At 36.0% G+C, this 21,097-nt stretch overlaps 1 protein-coding gene across 3 annotated transcripts; it reads left to right on the top strand.

The window, feature by feature from the left end:
- Nucleotides 1-1,613: 1,613 nt before the first annotated feature.
- Nucleotides 1,614-11,615, top strand: LOC111408962. Of its 3 annotated transcripts, none has more exons than XM_023038825.1 (10): nucleotides 1,614-1,767; nucleotides 3,853-3,941; nucleotides 4,102-5,010; nucleotides 5,090-5,207; nucleotides 5,388-5,510; nucleotides 5,939-6,700; nucleotides 6,808-9,406; nucleotides 10,584-10,780; nucleotides 10,873-10,932; nucleotides 11,027-11,615. In XM_023038825.1, the coding sequence occupies exons 1-10, from the start codon at nucleotides 1,719-1,721 to the stop codon at nucleotides 11,410-11,412; spliced, it is 5,292 nt and encodes a 1,763-aa protein (XP_022894593.1). In that variant the 5' UTR covers nucleotides 1,614-1,718; the 3' UTR covers nucleotides 11,413-11,615. The 3 variants fall into 3 exon arrangements, with proteins under 3 accessions (XP_022894593.1, XP_022894592.1, XP_022894594.1); XM_023038824.1 differs by having other exon boundaries at nucleotides 5,322-5,510; XM_023038826.1 differs by lacking the exon at nucleotides 5,388-5,510.
- The last annotated feature ends 9,482 nt before the right edge of the window (nucleotides 11,616-21,097 follow it).

Below are 21,097 nucleotides of genomic sequence, written 5' to 3'. Positions count from 1 at the left end.
TGTTCCTTTGGGGATTAAGGGCAAGAAATGGAAAGTGTGAAGAAAAAGGTTCCGAGGCAGGCACATGGGTTATCAGATGAATTATTTGCAACGGTCAAATAATTCATTAATGGGCAAAATTAATGGCCAACAAACAGGCCAAAGACAATTCAGTGAAGCATGGTTTGTGCTAACTTGATCCATTCGATGACGCGCCATTAAACTAAGGGATAATTGTAGCAAAAGTCTTAAACTTTTGAAACATTAGTATACTTTTCATTAACCTTTCAATTGTTGCAGTCATCACCCTAATCGTTTCAACAATTGTATCCAATGTACTTTTGGACGATTTCCATCCATTTTTTCACCAATTGACCCAAAAATTAAGTTTGACTACATATTTTATATTTTTAAAAGGGACAAAAGAGTAATTATCTATTAAAATAAATTTTAATTAAATAACAAACAAAATAAAAAACCAATGTCCCTCTTCATCTCCCTCACCAAACTTACAACGCCATCCTATCCCATCACACTCCCTAAATCAAACAAAATCGTCGTCTTCTACAGCTACCACCACTCGCCTCTACCGTTGGTGACAGCGGTTTCCTCACCCATTTCATCTTCTTCCCCAACTCTACGTTTTTTGTGATTTTTTTCTTTTCTTTCTCGCCTTTTATGAGCCAACTTTGGAGAGATTTTGTTTGTTTGNTTTGTTTGTTTGAGTGCTTGTTTCTCTTTTTGTGAAGTTTCAAGTTGACATTATATTTTCGTTGCTGGGCTAGGACTCAAACTACTGCAGGCTGTTCACATTTGATTTCCTTTTTGTAAGTAATACTTGGGCGGTGACAATCAATTGATGCACCTATATCAAGAGCACTGGTAATACTTCAGAGAGAAAGGTTTCGAGATCCATCAACTAACTCGATGAGTAGATTTTTCTGTCGTGGTTGATAGTTTTAATTGGTAATTGAATTCAAGCAATGCTATCACTCTAGAATTTAAAAATGTTTGCAAATGAGATGTGCCCAATTGTCATGATGTTTTGTGTTCAGATGAGTCGAGGTTGTGTGGGGAAATGGAACTAAATGTGAGTGAGAGATTCATTGGAAATACAGGTTCTAATGTACATTTGTTAATACAAGGGGCGGTGTTTGAAATAAATCACAAAGTAGAAGATTGTGCAGAGACTATGAGGACAAAGGATTGGAGTTAATGGAGATGGGGGTTGGTGGATGATATGGTTGGAAGAAGATGAAATGGATGGGAAAGTTGTCGCCGATTGTGATAGTAGCAGGTCGTGTGACTGTTGAAGACGACGATTTGATTTATTTTGGTTTAGGGGATGGCATAGGGTAGGAGAGATGAACAAGGGCCTATTCTTTTATTTTTTTTATTTAATTAAAATTAATTTTAATAGATAATTATTCTTGTGTCTTTTTAAAATATAAAATATATGGTCAAAATTAATTTTTGGATCAACTGATGGAAAATTGGATGAAAATCGTCTAAAAGGGCATGAGATACAACGGTTGAAAACATTAGGGGTTATGACTGCAACAATTGAAAAGTTAAGGAAAAGTCTGCTAATATTCGAGAGGTACGTGGTATAGTTTTATTCATTTTATCCTCCATTTGCCGTTGCCCTATTTCCCCACCTTGGCTTCCTCTGCACCTGTACGCACTCGATCCAAAAGATTTCTTTTCTTCTCTCTACAACTCACCCATCTTGCTCTCTAATGGCTGACTACGCTGAGTTCGATTCCCGCCCTAACCAGATCTCCAAAGGTAATTTTCCCCAAATATGTTGTCGCTCTTAAATTGACTAATTAATTAGAATAACCGGTTCTTAAGTTTTTCCGTTTTACTTTTTGAATTTGATTCAAAAGTGCGTTTTTGAGTTTTCTTTTTGGTAAACCTTAGAATGAAGGTACCTTTTTTTCCGCGGGTGGCGTTACTGTGGGTTTAGGGTTTTAATTCTTGTTGGTAAAATCTTTTTCTATTGTGATTAGTTAGTTAAATGTCGGAATTTAGAGAGCATCCTTTGGTCTGGCGTGCTTTTGTATGTGTGTGTGTGTTTTATGTACGTTTATATTCGGAAATTTTCATTTTTTTGGTTTCGTGTCTTTTGTTTATATACGGTTATATTTGGTAATTTTTATTTTTTGGCTTTGCTGTTTACTATAGTAAATCTTAATTGAGTGTAAGTGATGATGTATGTTAGGTGACAGGTAGTTTGCATGTGGCGGCTGAATGCAAATGTTTTGTATAAAATTTCTTGTTTTCTTCAATAAACTTGATCGGTGCTAAGTTGCTGAATTTTCTACAACTGCAATGTCAAAGAAGATTGGCCTTTTTCTTTTTTTTCAAACTCATAATTAACATTGTATGTTGAATTATTGCTGCCAGAGATATTGAAAAAGGGGAGAAAATGTTGCTACCCAATTTTAACAATGTAGCTTGTGCTTGGTGTTTGTGCCTGCCACAGTAATTTTTCCTTTTAGTTTCTATTCATTGCATGGGGTGCATCGATGAGCATTTTGCATTAAAGTTTTGCAGGAAACACTGGTTTGGAGGATGTCACTTTTGCATTTTACTCTGGATATTTACAACATATTATGGCCACAAGTAATTAGTCTCTGTGCTATTGTGCTTGAAAATGTAGTGTTGGAATAAATGTATTGCTCAAGATTTTTGTAGCTAAATTAGGCAGTGATAACATAATAATTTTTTGCATCACGAAGAACACTGGAAAGTAGATATTTGACATTTTAGTACATTTATTTTATATGCATAGCTTTGCATGTATACAAGCTGAAAGAATGCAGTAGGTCTATGTTTATTTAATAATTTAATTTGAGGATGGTGCCTCGAGCTCCTAATAATTAAATGGGGAGTGGTTTGTGGAAGTGGATAGAAAATATCTATAATTTCTTAAATTACTGCAGCTAGAATTATTAGAAGAAAGATAATAGAAATGATAGGGTTGAATTGTTCGGATTGTATGGACTACTTGTTTTGTACGAAATATGACACAGGCCGGATCAAATGTTACATTATTGTCATTTTAACGCTAAGTAAATATGTTTTACTCTGTAGCATGGACTCTTTAATTAGGGTAACATGTTCGTGTTCGACGCGTGTTGATACTAACACTCGTGGGCACTTTACCATAAATATTTTTCTTTTTTTTATTTAAAATATTATATATTTTTAACTCAAAGTTATTAGTATATAACAAATAAATACTCATATTTAAAAGATTGTAAGAAGAAAAATTAATGCTATATTAATGAAGAATTTTAAAAAATTTAATCAACATGTCGGTGACATGTCGTGTCAATACTTTTTGAAACAATCGCATGTTGGATACACATGTCCATGTCAGAGCGTCATATGGTTATATGTAGGATAAAAATATAAATGGATAACTTTTGAAATTGAAAAGTGAATCAAGGGAGAAAATTCGTATTGGTAGTTTTAGGGTCTAATCTTATGATTATTTTAGAATGACCATCTACATTTAATATATGGAAGCATTTGGCAGTTTTTTTGCATTATAGAATCAAATGGATTTGAAATATTTTCTATTCTATATTTCAAGATCTCAATGAACAATTAACTATTCTATGAATATTTCTTATAATATAAGTCATTTTTTATACTGGGTGAAAGAATTTGCAATCCATATAATATGCATCAACAAAACATCCTTCCATCTAAGTACTTGTGTTTATAATATTGGCTTGGAAAAACCCACTATTTTTATAGTGTGTATTTCTCATCATGACGGAAAAAATATTATATTCTCACTTTCTCCTAAGTTCTTCTGGAGTATTTAATTAATTGTCATTTTATCTATGATATGGGTAGATGTGCAAGGATCCAACAACACCATTCCACTTTCGCCACAGTGGCGTCTGCCAAAGCCTGGGGAGAATAAAACTGGATCAGTAACTGGGGTTAGTCATTATTTATTTTGTTGTTGTTTTGAATTTGGCCTTGCTGTTTCTCTCATTGCAATAGAATGTGAACAATTGGCTTAATCAGTCGAAGGATGTTTGGAAAGACCTCCTCATAGAACGTATCAACATATGCAGTCATTTTTTATTTTTGGTACAGGAAAACCAATTCACTCCACTTCCAAGCCCTGCCAATTCTGTGGATATTGCGAAATCACCTGGAACAGGTGAGAGTTTGCATGATAAACATAAGAAGAAAGATGTTTTCCGACCATCTGCCCTGGGTATGGAATCTGGTCGTAGTGATCGCTGGCATGATGAAGAAAGGGACACCAATTCATCTGTCCGTAAAGATCACTGGAGGGAGGCAGATAAAGAGCTCGATGACAACCGCAAGGTGGATCGCCTGACTGGCTCATCTGGACGACGCCATGGAGAGGCCCGTCGTGCCACAGGGGAACGATGGGCTGATTCTGGAAATAGAGAAAGCAGTCAGGATCAACGTAGCAAATGGAGCACTCGCTGGGGGTCTGATGGGAAAAAGACTGATACTATGCGTGAGAAGTGGGAGGACTCTAAAAAGGAATCTGACGTGCTGTTTGATAAAGGACCATCCCATTCTCCATACCTTAGGAAGAATGAGAAGGATGTGGACCAGTATCGAACTTGGAGATCTAACACTTCATACAGCCAAGGCAGAGTGGAGCCGTCGCACCAGGCACTGACCCCAAACAAAGAGGTTACTACATTTGCGCATGGTCGCGGACATGGAGAAAATCTTGCTCCAACCTTTTCTCTTGGTAGGGGAAGGATTAGCTCTGGGGGAAGCTCTGTGACCAATACTTATATTCCTCCACAACCAGCTGGATCTTCTATAGAAAAGGTCGAAAATGGCCTTGAAGAGCGTTCTTCGTTAATATATAGCCGGACAAAATTGCTTAATGTGTACAGCATAACTGATATGAGATCCTTTTCAAAGCTTTTAGGGGAGGTTGATCATGTTCCTTCCCTCACTCTGGAAGAACCTTTAGAACCTCTGGCTTTTTGCACCCCCACTTCTGAAGAATTGGTAAACAATAACATCTACTGTTTAAGAAATTCGGTTGGTGTGCACTTGGAAGTTAAATTGATTTCTTGTGCTTGTGTAGGTTATCTTGAAGGGAATTGACAAAGGAGAAATCATTAGTGTCACTCCGCAGATTGCTAAAGAAGGATCAGTTGGTCGAACCACAACTGATTCTGTGCAGTTAAAAGGAAGCAGGCTTGGTATTGTTATATTCGAATTAGATTATATTTATCCACGTCACTGGTCAAATTTTAGTGTTGTGATTGAAACTTTTGCACATTTTGATCTATATTGGTTTTAATTTGTGTGAGTAGGCAGTAGAAATGATTTGCCCCTTGCTCTTTATGATCCTAAAAGTGAAATTGTGGACAATGTTGAAGGTGGTCATTCAAACTATTCAGAAAGCTTGTCCCACGAGAAGCATATCTATTCTTGGCCAAATGCGAAACTGAAGACAGTGCAGGATTATCAGGCGTTTGCTGATCACAAGTTGAATCCTGAAGGTCCAGTCCATGATTTAAATTTTCTTGTTTGGGACTGTGCAGGATAACGGTGGCCAGAGATGATTAAATCATAATAATACGAAAAGGGGAACAATGAAGTCACAGAAATGATTTCTTAGATATTATAACAGTTGGATTTCCAATCAATCAAATTGTTCCATTCAATTTCTCTGTGGCAGTCAGGATGTTCTGGTTGGAGCCGTCTGAATTTTGATGATTATGATATTTGTCTTTCGGGATCTTGTTGATTTTACACTTGACATCTCCTGCATGTGATTTAACAAAAAAATTATTATTTTTTTCAAATAAATTTGGTCGGCATATTTGTTATGCATGACTAGAAATTTTAGATCGTCAATTTCCCTGCTGTTTAGCTCTAATATAATAGCTGCAAGTCTAAGAAAACAATTTATTGCTTCGTCTTTCAGCCCTGAATGAAGATAGATCTTCTTATATGAAGAATGAGGACACGACCACCACTATAGAATCAAGAATGCCAGAAAATTCTTCAATGCTTCCCGTGGGTGCTTGGAGATCTTCATCTTTCTTAGAGCATTCCAAGTCAGCTATACATGATTGGAGAGAGATATCTAGAGATGTGCAAAAGGATTTGACCGGTGCGTGGGAGAACAATTTGGCAGATCCAACAAATGCCAAAAGAGAAGGATCCAAATTGCAGATAGTTGATGATTCTATTCTGAGAAGGCAACCATCTGCAGTGTTTGACAGGGAGCTGGAATCACGCAAGAATTCTCAGCCATCTCCGGAGGATCTAGTTCTTTACTACAAGGACCCTCAAGGTGAAATTCAAGGTCCTTTTGCTGGGAGCGATATAATTGGATGGTTTGAGGCTGGATATTTTGGCATAGAGTTGCAAGTTCGCCTGGCCAGTGCACCGGCTGACTCCCCATTCTATTTACTTGGGGATGTGATGCCCCACTTACGTGCCAAAGTTAAACCACCTCCTGGATTTAGTACCCCTAATCCTGATGATATTCAAGTTGCTTTTGGTAGGTCTAACCATAACAGCTCTGGGAAGCTTCACTCTGCCTCAAGTGAGGCTGATACGATAAAGAGTGAGCCAAGATATATACATGGTCAGACAATGGAGGCTGAGAACAAGTTTTTGGAGTCACTGATGTCTGGCAGTACGAGTAGTGCCCCACTTGAGAAGTTTACTGTCTCAGAAGGTTTGTGTCTTTTTATGTTAAGAAACCCCATTTTTGGCTTCTAAATTTCATGCAGTATTTTGTGTTCATCTTCTTAATCTTATGTGAACAATTATTTTGTTTTACAGATATGCAGGGATACATGGGGATTAATTCGAGAGCATTACCTCCTGTGGGTGCAGGTAGTGGGGATGACTCGCATCTGTTGGCCAAAATGATGACACTGGAGAGGCAGAGTTCTCTGACAAATTCTTATTCACATTGGCCTGGAAGAGATTTAGGTTCCCATTTGGCAAAGACTGATGTTGTAAATGACTCCTTACTAGCACATTTGAATCTTGACTCTTTAATTTTAGACAATGCTAGTGCACCGAATAATTCTCAGAATGTGGACTTAATGTCTATCATTCGAGGCTTACCAGACAGATCTACAAATAATGTCATCAATGGAACTAGTGGTTGGTTGAATTTACCAGGTCAAGGGGGGTTGGGCCCACATCAGGATAAGTTGGACATGCATCCTGGTCAGAATTTTCCTCCCCAAGCTGCGTTGGGAACACAACAGCAGAGGTTAGAGTCACAAAATTCATTGTTATCAAATCTCTTAGCGCAATCTTCTAATAATTCTTCCAGCATGTTAACCCCAGAAAAACTGCTCTCTTCTGGTCTCTCTCAAGATCCACAACGTTTAAGTTCATTGCAACAGCAGTATTTGTTGCAGCTGCACTCCCAGGCCCCAGTTGCATCACAACAGCTGTCACTTTTGGATAAACTGTTGTTGCTTAAGCAGCAACAAAAACAGGAGCAGGAAGAGAGAGTGCGCCAGCAGCAACAATTGCTTTCGCATGTGCTCTCGGAGCATCACCCCTACCAGAAGTTTGTCGAGTCGCCGTTTGTGCAATTGCAGACTTCTGGTCTGTCATGTGGAAATGCTTCTAGTGATCATGCTCAGTTTCAGGAATCACGTGAATTGTTTCAGACTGATTCGCAGCTAGCTCCCGCTCTCAATTTGCAAGATGAAAGTGCTTCTAATGTGATTTTACCTTCTAGCGTTTCCCAGAATGATAGCTTGAATGTTGGTTCTGAAGCCCGTTCTGTGCATCTGCCTCATCAAATTTTTGGGCATACCATCCATCAAAGGAACTGGGATGCCTGTTTGCCAGAACAAGTTGATAACATGCAGCAGAAGGATTTTCCAATGACAACAGCCATCGTGGATACTTTTACGGGTTCGGAATTGCCAAACAGATATCCATTTGAGCTGAAAGTACATAATGCTGAGGCCATTAAAGTGGCATCATCTGCTGATGCTCCAAGTTTTCCACCTGGGGAACATTTGGGAAAATCAGTTGCACTGCAATTGGCAGGTTGTGATAATGAGTTGTTTGTTTTGGAAAATGCAAATGCAGTTGTAGTGCCTCCGACCACAGCATTTGAACCCCAAGATTTAGGAGAAACTCACAATGATGATTTCCTTGGGGTGAAGGAAGTGAAAAATGCTGAAACACCGGAGGTGAAAAAATCATCTGCCAAGAAGTCAAAAAAGCAGAAGGCTTCAAAGGCACAATGCCCCGACTCAGCAAAGGGAGTCTTTAAGACGAAGAAGGCAGAATCATCAGAAATTGAGGGGACAAATATTGATAATGCAGTGTCTGAGCTGCAAACTGTTGAAGAAGAGAGGAAAACTAATGAAGTTACTTCTGATGGTGGAGATTTTCTGCAGGCCCAAACCTCATTGCCTGCACATATGTTTGCGGATGAAGGTGAGGTTACCAAGAATAGAGGTCAGACAGGAGAAGTATCACAGTTCAATACCCAAGCACATACTGGGCAACGAGTCTGGAAGCCAACTCCTGGTTTCAAGCCAAAATCACTATCAGAAATTCAACAGGAAGAGCAGAAGAGAGCACGAGAAAAAGAAATTGCAGCTTCTGAGATCTCAACAGCTCTGAGCTCAATGAGTGTCTCTACTCATTGGGCCGGGATGGTTGCGAATTCAGATCACAAGGCACTTGGTGGAACATTACAAGATTCTGCCACCACTAAGTTAATTTTGGGAAAATCTGAGAGTTTCTCAAACCAAGAGAGTCCATCACATGATCTAATTTGGGAAACTAATGTGGCCAAGTCAAGTGAGATTCTGATCTCCACATCTAGTCTACCTCCTGTATCTCTTGATTCAGTGGATGATGATAACTTTATTGAGGCTAAAGATACTAAAAGAAGTCGTAAAAAGTCTGCTAAAGCCAAGGTTGCAGGAGTTAAGGTCTCAGTGCCTGTTGTTTCACTGGATTTATCTGTTGGATCAAATTTCATAGACAAAGGTAACAACTCTCATCAGATACAGCAGAAGGAAATATTACCTGCAGTTCCCTCTGGCCCTTCCTTGGGGGATTTTGTTACCTGGAAGGGGGAGTCGACAAATCCATCCCCTGCTCCTGCCTGGTCGACTGAGTCTGTGAAGTTTCAGAAGCCAACATCATTGAGGGACATCCTTAAGGAACAGCAGAGAACTGTTTCTTCTGGATCGGAGGGAACTCCAGTGCCGACACCTCAGAAATCTACTTTCAACCAGCCTGCCCATGGAGTTGGTTCTTCATCGTTGTCTTCTGCCAAAGCTGCATCCTCAATCCAAATCAACTCGTCAGCTTCTTCTCACTCAAAACATAAAGTTGATGACGATCTATTCTGGGGCTCATCAGAGCAACCTAACCATGAGGCTAAGCAGTATGAATCTTTCACTCTTGCTATTCTATTGTCTTTTATGAGCATCAAATGATCAAATGACTTGATTTTATCTATCTGAATCTTGTGCTTGCATTGACAACTTAGTTTGTCGTTCTTTCTCCTACAGAAATTCTTTAATATGTTTTTGGCATTCATGTGAATTGATGCCACACTCCCTGATTTATGCCTGCTATGTGCATATGTAATTTTCAGTAATTCAGTTATTTGCAAGCAACTTAATTACCTGTAAATAGGATTTGGCAAAAGCTCCTTGCTTATCTGTAAATAGGATTTGGGCAAGAGCTCCTTGCTTATATTAGCATGGCCAAATGGAAAACAAGGAATCAAAAAGAGGCAAATCTGCATCATCGGAGATGTAATTTATATTTATCTGCTCTAATGGTTGAGCTCATGAAGGTATTGCAGACATGTCTACTTTAGTAATGAATCCCTCCCTCGAGTCCTTAACCTTCCTCCTCCTGTCTCTCTGTAGAAGTGCACAATTCCTGCACGATCTGGAAAAAAAAAATATGGAGTAATTTCATAAAAACTAGATAGATAAGAAAGACAAATGGAGCTTTGTCTTTCTTGGTTATCTTTCTCCCAAAGCCTGAAAAGCGTTGGGAATCAAAGCAGTATAATTACAATATGTACAAATGTTTAGTCATGTATACTAAATTGGAGCAGTTGATTATGGTGGCTATAGACCGTATTCACTTGCTGCTTGATATGATTACATGTTCATTTGAGGAGTTGGGTAAAGTTGGGATTTGGTGCTGAAGATTGGCCCATTGGCATGGGTGCCCATGCAGGACAGTGAAGGTGGAGTGCGGTAGGGAAGAGAGATGATTTCTAATTTATGAAAAATACATTTGAACTTCTATTGTTGTCTTGTTGCAAATTAATAGTCGCTTAATTTAATTTAATCTGAACTTGACATCTGGCTTTGTTATATGGGATGTTCCTTTGTCGTCCAGTTGTATTGTAAACAAGCCTTGGTACTTCTATTTAAATAATAAGCTAAAGAAGTTCTTCAAGCCACCATGGTGTTGGTTCAATATTTTTGTCCAACTTCTCTTTTTTAAACTCAGGACAATATATTTTTAATTTTCTAATTGTGCCAGACGAGTTAGAAAATGTCTTAAGTTTATTAAGTTGCTCTTTGTATGACCTACAGGTCAGATTTTCCTCTACTTGGAAGCCAAGGAAGTTGGGGAAGCAAAATTACCCAGACCAAAGGAGGAACCCCTGGAAAGACATTGAATCGACAGAAGTCCAGTGGTGGCGGGCCTGGGGAGTATACAATTTCATCATCACCTACCTCTTCCCAGCCATCTTTGAGAGGGAAAAAGGATGCCTTGACTAAGCATTCAGGTAGATCGCTATTGGAAAGAGTTTGTTTTCTATTTTCTTTCTTAAAAAAGAATCGGGAGAATGAACCAGTTTCTTTTACCATACTGTTGCAGAGGCAATGGACTTTAAGGAATGGTGTGAGAACGAGTGCTTCAGACTTGTTGGGTCAAAAGGTTTGTATAAGTTGCAGTTTCTGAATAGTGAGCAAGTATTAAGACTGCTATTTCAGGTAAATTGTTTGCTGATCATTTGATCCATTTTTTCTAGATACAAGTTTCTTGGAATTTTGTATAAAGCAATCTAGGGCAGAAGCTGAAATTCTTCTAATGGAGAACCTTGGCACCTTTGATTCCAACCGTGAGTTCATCGACAAGTTTCTAAATTACAAAGATTTTTTGCCTATTGATGTTATTGATATCGCCTTCAAAACACGGAACGATCAACAAGCCACTGCCTCGGGTGTGGGAGATATGACTTCCGACTATGTTGGCATTGGGGGCTCCAACCGAGGTGGTGTGGATTCTACCGATGGGGGCCCGAAAGGAGGCAAAAAGAAGGGGAAGAAAGGGAAGAAGGTAAGCCCATCAGTGCTGGGATTTAACGTCGTTAGCAACCGAATAATGATGGGGGAAATCCAGACAATTGATGATTAGGTATGTAGTGGGAAATTGTAAATACTTTTTATTGAGACTGACTCTTTAACCGAGGGTTTTTTATTCCTCCATAGAGCAACTGCAGCAGTCAATTTGATCTGCTTGTGCAATTTTGTTTAGTTGCCTTGGCTGTATGTTTTAATTTACTGACCAAAGAATTCGAGGTTTAATTGAAATATGGACGTAGTTTTGTAATTCATGCATCTTTTGTTCTTCGAATCAAGTTACTATATATATATATAGACACGCACACACACACAAACACAATTAATGTTCTGAAAGATGTGTCTAGGCGATGCATAGGCGCAATGTGCAGTGGAAACGCCAAACCAAGTCGCACTCTAGGAGTGATAATGCGCAGCTTATCATCATTTTTTTTTTTTTTTAACAATTCTTTTGAGTTAAAATTTAAAGGTAAATTTTTTTCCTTCATCTGTCCTAAATTAAGAACAACCGCTTGAAGTTTTAAACAAAGGAAAATTTTTAAAAATTCCTATCTATTTACTATTTAATATTTACATTTGAAACTGGAAACTTTAAAATAATGTATAAAGTTTATATAAATTTATTTTAGATGTTTGATAGGTATGATTTTTAATTATTAAATAATTTTTTGATAGATTAAAAATTAAAATAATATTAAAGTAAAAAAAAAAAGTCTTTTTACATGTTTGTCTTGCATAGCCCATAGTTTGATTACATCTTTTAGAACATTGGTGAAGTCATTCAAAAATTTCAAGAACCATGCATATGAATCCTTGGAGTACTTGAGTGAGTTTGATTGCTAATCTTAGTACAGTCGATAGTGTTTTACTCAAGTGAGGGAAGACAATGAACATCATTATAAATGTTTGAAATTTTGAAATCATAAAATTTTGACCGTCAAACATCTAGATCTAAGTATCAAATGAAGTGTTATGAAATGCACCAAAGATTATAATAGTAGTAGGATCATGAAGAACCACACATGCATTATATAATGAATATATTTATTGGCCGAATGTGAAGTGTCTCTTTGATCGATTAGTTCCCTACATAATTCAAATTTAGAAATTCCCATTATTTTTTATAGTCCAATAACGTATATCAGGAGCTAAATCTAGTCAACTTCCATGTAGACCTTGACTTAAAGAAATTTCTTGTGCCCAACGGACGTACAAGAGTGTAATGTACACTGCTATATTTGGATTTTATAGAAGAAGACCATAGAGATATTTGAAATATGCACCTCAACCTAAACTTCCATCCAAACGCTATGCTGAGGTTACAGACTCAAATTTCATAATTAAATGACCATTTACAACCAATTATCTCATTAAAAATATTATACTTAAGAATGTTGAAGGTATAATCATTTGCAAATGGTAATCAATTTATGATGCTCAATAAAAATTATCTCGTTAAAAATCTTATTTTGTAAAAGTTTAATCGTACATTAACACCAAATGTTTTTTTAAAAAAATGAGTACAAAAAAATTGTAATTATCAAATGTTGACTCGTCAAAACATTATTAAAAAAAAAAAAAAAACCGGTGTTATAAAACCAGAGTAAAGGAAAAATGTAAATCTACTCCCAACTCCAACCTATTTCAATCTATAAATACTTTAGGAATCCATCTTTTGTGCGCCAAACGACAGAGACTTGTAGGGATAATTTTGTTGGAAACATTGCTTGCTTGTATTGATGTGCATCAACTTCTAAAATTAAAATAAAGCTAAGCGTACAAGGTTGCTTTGTCGAATGTTTTACAGGGTCAATGGAAAATGCTGAGGTGGATTCGAATATAAAAAAAAAATAATAATAATAATAAAAGCATTTGGGGCGAGACAAAATGAGAAACATGGTGTTTTTTAAAGTGATCCGTGAAAACCTTTTACAAAATTCAACAATGACTTCAGTGATTCTAAAAGTTCAGTGACCCCATGAAAAGTTTTTACAAAATTCAGTAACCATTTGGCTTATTAACCCGACCTGTAAGCAGAAACCCTATACTCCAAGTGCGACTGCTAAAATTGGAATTACGGAAGTTACTGAAATATCTAATGCATTAGTTTTGCCTTCACCGAAATCATGACTTGCTGCCAGCGGATAAATAAAATTTTATGAATGTCCCAAAATCAACATGCTTAGAAGCATGATTATAAGTAAAAGATGATTTAGAAGAAGAAAATTACTGAGATTGAATTTTAAGGTTAAAAAAATTACTTGCTGAGAATAATTATTTTGCAAACTCAATTTTCAATCATTACAGATGGAGTACAAATATAACAAATTCGTTTAGATTATTAATTAATTCTGTCACTTTTTTAAATGCAATCATTTTGCCAAATTACTGAACTTAAAAATGGTCAATTCAAACTGAATTTTCAACTTCACAAAATTTTTAGATAAGTAATTTAAAAGTTTAGGATGCATTTGATTGCAATAATGAAATTTAGTTGAAAAGAAAACAAATTTCTAGAATTAAATTACCTAAAACTTGTTTTATTGAAAATTGTCAATTAAATAAGTTTGATGAGTTTAATTTTCTTCCTCAAAAACATTGAAATTTTAAATCTTTTGATATCTCTTTAATTTTATTTTCTATGAAAATTAACATTAAAAAATAAAATTTATTACAATTGTGAATAAAATTTATTTTCATTATCGAAAATAATAAACAAGGGTCTACTTGATTTCAAATATGAAAATTGGATGGAAAGCATTACCTAAAATTTGTTTTGATAGAAATTGTCAATTAATAGTGTTTAATTAATATAATTTTTCATTTAAAAAATATTAAAATAAAAGCATTTTTTAATATTCATTTAGCTTTATTTTTCATAAAACTAGTTAATTTAAATATATTCACTTCTATAATTGTTCTTAGAATTTATTTCCATTGCCCAAAAAAAAAAATTCAAAAATCATCTATATTTTAATATTCATTTGATTTTATTTTACATGAAAATTATCAATTTAAAGAATATCATCTTTTACAATTGTTTCTAAAATTTATTTCCATTGTGAAAAATAAAAAAAAATAAAAATTAATTTTCCAACAAAATAAAGAGATGGCACATGTGTAAGCAAAAGATGAAAAATGAATTCCATAAGAAAAAAAAATAATCAGACACAAAAAAAAATTGAAAAATGAAATTCATTTTCCATTGAATTCAAGGGATATCAAACAAGGCCTAAATAAATAAAAAGAAAGCTGGAAAAACTTTTCCACCAAAATTTAAAAAAAAGAAATATTCCATATAAAACCAAAAAAAAAAGGTCACGTGAAAAATAAGGTGGAAAATCAATTCCATAGAAAATTTTGCCCATCAAACAAGACATTTGAGTGAAAAATTTCATTTTCCGTGAAATTGATTTGTATCAAACAAACCCCTTGTTTGATAGGCTCCTCTTTCTATGGAAAATTTCCACCCAAACGATGTATTTGATAATCAAAAAATTCCATGTAATTAATTTTCCAATTTCCCCCTCACGTGACCACATTTTCTTGATTTTTAGGGAATTCAATTTCCTTTCATTTGGCAAGAATTGGGTTTGCTAGCTTCTTCCTTTTTATTTATTTAAAATTTTTTTTACAATAAAAACAAATTCTATTAACAATCGTAACAAATCATCTCTTTAATTAACAATTTTTATAAAAAAATAAAGTCAAACAAACACCAAAAAATTCAAAATTTAAACATTTTTCAAGTGAAAAATTATAACAATCAAATACATTTAATTGACAATTATCGACAAAACAAATTCTAGACAATTTAATTCCCTGAAATTCATTTTCGTTCCACTCAAATTCCATTCTTGCAATCAAACAAATCCTTAATGTTATTCTATCTTCCGCGGGGGAAGTTGTTGACCATACTATTCCGCAGGGTGTGATATTTTCCGTTTTAAAAGAATGGCAAACAGGGAAAAAAAAACCAACTATACAAGAATTAGAAAACTCGGCTCCCTCAGAATTCAAGTATATTTTCAACATCAACATTCAGACAAGGCTGAAACATTAATAATATTTATTTTCCATCACTGGGAGCTTCTTAGATGTAGAACAAAGCCATAAACCTAGGATAAAATACAAGTTCAAGATCAAGTACTTGTTTGGGATAACTTAAAAAAGTTACTAAAAATTTAGGCCAGAATTCACACATTTCTTGGGAGCCCCCAACTTATATCAACTATTCATCCACAATTTTCATCATTTTTTTATTAAAATCTACTCAAAAATATATCAAAAGCTTCATCAAACAGCCCCTAAGACAACAAACAAAGCTAACTTCATAATATCAGAATATAATTACAGATTCTTCAAGACACATGAACCACAAGAAAATTCATTTCTTAATAAAACCATTGATCAGATAATTGTAGTCTGGAAGCATTTTTTGATCGTCATTTATTCATCCAAATCGGCTATTCCTCACCTCAATGGTTCAACAAAGCCATAAAAATAAAGCAAATAGAGAATTAGTGCATAAATATAGGAATTTGTGGATAAATTGCCAAGGAAAATGGACTGAGTGAGATGGGCTCAGAAGGATCCATTGGTTTATTATAATCAAAGGAATATCCCTCAGAAAATAGGTAGTTTTCAACATCACAGCCCAACTCAGCTCACCAAACTACAATAACAAAAAGAATTCATAAAACTTTAACAAAAATGTAGCTAACGTAGAAAAGCAGAATTCGTGGAGCTCAGAACTCGGATAACAAATCATGAACTAAGTTTCATTTGTCCAGACATAATTGAAAAAGTTCATCACAGCAGAACAAAAATTAACAATTTAGTTGAAAATCAGAGAATAAAAAAAAATTGTTTATAATTTGAGAATCTCAGATACATTCCAAATGAGGAATTATGCAGACATTCAACACGGCATCAGATTCAGTCCGCCCGTCTGCTTCTTAACATCATTGAGGAAAAACTTTAAAATTAAAACAAAAGAAAAGCGTTTGAAGCATTATTTCAAAAATAGAAGGCATCTGATAATAAGCGGAGTTATATAGTCCACACGGTCATTCAGTGTGTAGGATAAGATTTAACATTCTTCATTTGCCACTTTTAACAAAAAAAATTATAAACGAAATAATAAATACAAATCTTGGAAGGTCCATTTGACACCAAGGCAATTCAAAATTGTGTGCAGTGGGCTGGTAAGCCATCCTATTGAATTTATGCGTCTGTTATATCTCCCAGTACACACATAACATCATACACAAGGAGAGGGTAAATCAGATGCAATATTATTTCTACGAAAGCAGTCCTTTTTGACATTTGGTAACTATGAAAAGTCAAACTTTTTTTTTTTAGTCAAAATTCTGAAATGACTTACTTCAAAAAAAAAAAAAATGATATACAATTTTACCAAACCCATCCCACCCAGCTCTGTTATCACGATCATTGGCAACAGATCTTCCACCATCGCATCAGGACAATGCTACCCAAAAATACAATTAGTAATTTTCAAGATATGCAATTTCGGCCACCATATTTCCAACATGAAACTCCAACTTATTTTTTGCCCATGTTGCTTAACCATCATAACTTCTAAAATGAATCAATGACAATGATGAAAATCCCCACGATATCAAAAGATTTATCTTCAAATCCAATTAAAGTTAGCTATTTGCCCGTTCAATTTTCTCGATTTGCGTATGAACTTTAACCGTTCAAAAATTATGCATAATGGCTCACTCGTCATTTCCTTTTGCAAAGAAATTAATTATGATTTCATTTTCGAAAATTTATTTGATTCCTATAAAAGATTCAAATTTTTTAGGCTTTATGGATTTGATTTGTTGGTTCGAAGCTATGTTCGTAATCGAAGAGTATTAGCTTATGTGCGGGTATGGTTGTAATATAAATAATGTGTGTGAAAGCATGAGAATACGAAAATTACGAACAATCATCTAGTTTCTTTTGTTCCTTGTGAAAGTCAGAAAACTAGGTTTCAAACATTGGACATTCGTTGATTCATAAATATTTACAACCTTTAAGTTTTATTTATTCTTGTCTTATTATTATTATTTGGTCCCTCATTAACATTTTACACATTGCATTGATATAGTTCATGTTTTATATATAAAAGAGGTGGACATTCTTACTTTTCTCATGTACATGTGTGAGTCTTTTGATTTCCACTACCCATAAAGACAAAATGTAACTGAAGAAAGAACTCACATTTATTTGTCCATAGAGACAAAGTGTGTTAAGACTTGGGGTCCATCTTAATAAGGTCAACCTTGGTAAGAGGAGTAATCCAATATCTTTTATGTTGGTCAATATTTCGATATTTTATCGATGTGAGATTTATTCCCTTAGATGGTGGCTCTTTTTGAGCAAACCAATCTTGAAATTCATGTGCTCATTTTTTAGATTTAATCGGATTGAATAGCTCGTTGGAGCTTACTGGGCTCTGATACCATATTAAGATTTAGGGTCCATCTTAATAAGGTCAACATTATTAAGAGGAATGGCCCAAGATCTATTTAAGTTGATCAATATTTCGATATTTAATCGATGTGGGATCTATTCCCTTAATATGCCCCCGCAAGATGATGACTCTTTTTTAGCCGACCAATCTTGAAAATCTGTGTGCTCATTTTTGAGACTTAATCGGATCGAATAGCTCGTTGGAGCTTACTGGGCTCTGATACCATGTTAAGACTAAATACCGAAATATTGACCAACATAAAAGATATTGGATCACTCCTCTTAACAAGGTTGACCTTATTAAGATGGACCCCAAATCTTAACAAAGTGTAATAGGGTAGAAAAAAGAATTATGTTATAAAAGAGAGAAAAAGAGAAGAGAATATAAGAGCCAAAAAGTAAGTGTGTATTATTCAAAACCAATGCTCTATATTTATCGAGTCCAAAAATAAGAGCTATAATTGAAACGAAATATATCTTCTAAACTATATAAGACTTGTCTATGTATCATGATAATATTAAACAATCATAAATAATCATCTCATTATTTCAAAACACTTCCGTTTGATCATTATATTTACAATAACTATTTTCATTGAAACCTTTTTAGGCAAAAAAACCTAATTAGACAAAAATGCCATCAAATGAAAAAAGATACAAATAATTTGGAATAATAGAATGTTGCATGTTAAAACCTTGTGTCAAAGACCGTAGCTTTACTTAGCCCCTTGACACTATCGCAGTCGCAGTTTGCCCAACTTCGACTGCACATTGTAAATATTACTTCAAATTTGAGTTGTAATTTTCTTTTCATTATAATAATTATTTCAATTGTAAAATAACTCTAATATTAGTAAACGTTTAGTATAATTCCTCGTCTTTTAAATGTCTACTCCTGCCACTTAGATTTTTATTCAGAATGCTATTATAGGGGATATTAGTCATTCAAAAATCTTTCAAGCTCACTGGTGTCCGCCCCCTACACCAACAATTGTAATTTTCTACTTTCGTCAATTGTAATGTTCAGTTTTCATCAATCAATGTTCAATTTACTTTCAATGTATTCAAATTCTCTATTGTAAGCTTTCTACAAAATTGTATTCAAATTTTCTTTCGTCCCGACGCGACCGAGAAAAGGTGGAAGGTAGTCTAGCGGAGCAGACTACTACCGCATGGTGTCCCTTTCTGTGCTAAGAAGAAAGGCACCCCGTGAAAGTTGATATCAGAGCTGCGGCTCACGACCTTCGATAAGAAAGTTATGGATCGAATTACATCCCACACCACTGAAGTGGTAGAGCCTCAAAAGAAGGGTTCTACTAAACAGCGCATGGATGCGCTTGATGAGACAACTACTAGGTTGTGCTATGCCTTGAAAGGTCTCGAGGAAAGAGTCGAGATGGCCGAATCCGAGATTCATGGATTACACAGCCAACTGGATGAAAGCCAAAGGGCTTATGCAGCAATGACTGAAGCTGCTGCAATCATTCTTGATCTGCAGGATGAAATGGAAGCATTGAGAGCTCAATTGAGGGTACTCCAACGTGCGGTGGGCAATGGGCAAGCTCCCGTACTTGAGTATGCTCCTGATTCAAAATTCCTAAACCGTGTACCTACGGAGGGGCACGTGATGCAAAAGAAGTCAAAAACTTCTTATTTGACATGGAACAGTACTTTCTCGTAGCTTCGATCGAAGACGAAGCTAGAAAGGTAACCATAACTACCATGTATCTGGGTGAAGATGCAAAACTATGGTGGCGAACCAAATATGCTGACATTCAAGCCAACAGGGTTCGAATAGATTCTTGAGATCTCCTCAAGGAAGCGATCAGATCGCAGTTTTTCCTGGAAAATGTCGAGTATCAGGCTCGACGGGCACTTCGAGACCTGAAACACACGAGCTCTATCAGGGAGTATGTGAAATCCTTTTCAGGGCATATGCTGAATATTCGAGATATGTCGGAAAATGATAAGCTCTTCACTTTTATGGAAGGGTTGAAACCGTGGACACGCACAGAACTTCAAAGACAGAAAGTTACTGATTTGAGCACGGCCATGGGAGCTGCTGAATGCTTGAGCGACTACCAAACAGAATCTAGAAAAGATTGACCTTCAGGGAGTAATCAAGCAATTGGAGGTGGTAACAGACCTTACAGACCCAACTCGAACCAAAATGGGGGGAGAGTGTTACTCTCAGAATAGAGAAGGAGCCTATCAAAGCACCCGTGGCTTTCAGGGAAACTATCATAATAGCCGTCAAAGAAATTTTAACAGTAGCAACAGTAATAACTGGAACAAAGGAAAAGCAATGGAGGGCCGAACTGATGCGACTCCCAAATTGAAGTGTTTTTTATGTGAAGGACCTCATAGGGTGTCGGAGTGTCCTCAGAAGCGAATGGTGAATGCATATTGTCAGTTAGCAAGTGGCGGGTCAAGTTCAAAGTAAGAGGCCCCTCAGGCTAATTGTCATAGTGAGACTGACTCCGAAGAGGATGAGGACTTAGTTGGGGCATTTTCACATCGGTGCAACACACTGTCACATCGGGTTGCCAAAAAGGATGATGTCCCATTGAAAGAGGCAAAGATGGAAGAAGCGAAGGCTCGAATTTGAAGGGCCAAAGGCTTAATGTACGTTGATGTAAAAATCAACAGGAAGCAAATCAGGGCTATGGTGGATACTGATGCTACCCACAACTACCTTGCATGTACCGAAGTAGAGCGACTCGGACTTCTTCTGGAAAAGGATAGTGAAAAAGTCAAAGCAATCAACTCCGCTGCTCAATCAATAGCTGAAGTGGCAAAATTGGTGTTGATTAAAGCAGGTCCTTTCGAAGGAAGGACAAATTTGTCTGCAGTTCAGATGGATGATTTCAATCTTATTCTGGGATTGAAATTTCTTAGGGATACTAAGACAGCGGTGTTGCCATATTCTAATTCGTTAATGATGATGGTTAATAAGCCGTGTGTCATCCCTACATAGGTTGGGAGGATGGACGAGAAGAGTATCTCAGCCATGCAATTTAGTAAGGGTTTTAAGAGAAATGAACCCTCTTTTTTGTGTACTCTTCTATTAGAGTAGATCGAAGAGGCGAATGGTCCTATTCCAAAACCTGTTAAAAAGTTTATTCAGGAATTTGAGGACATCATACCGAACGAATTATCAAAGAAATTACCACCAAGAAGGACGATTGATCATGAGATTGAACTTATTCCAGGCACCAAACCTCCCGTCAGGGCACCATACCGTATGTCTCAGC

The sequence above is a fragment of the Olea europaea genome, chromosome 14 (genome assembly GCF_002742605.1).
Source record: "Olea europaea var. sylvestris chromosome 14, O_europaea_v1, whole genome shotgun sequence".
Taxonomy (NCBI): Eukaryota; Viridiplantae; Streptophyta; class Magnoliopsida; order Lamiales; family Oleaceae; genus Olea; species Olea europaea.
This window is presented reverse-complemented; position numbering and strand designations above follow the sequence as displayed.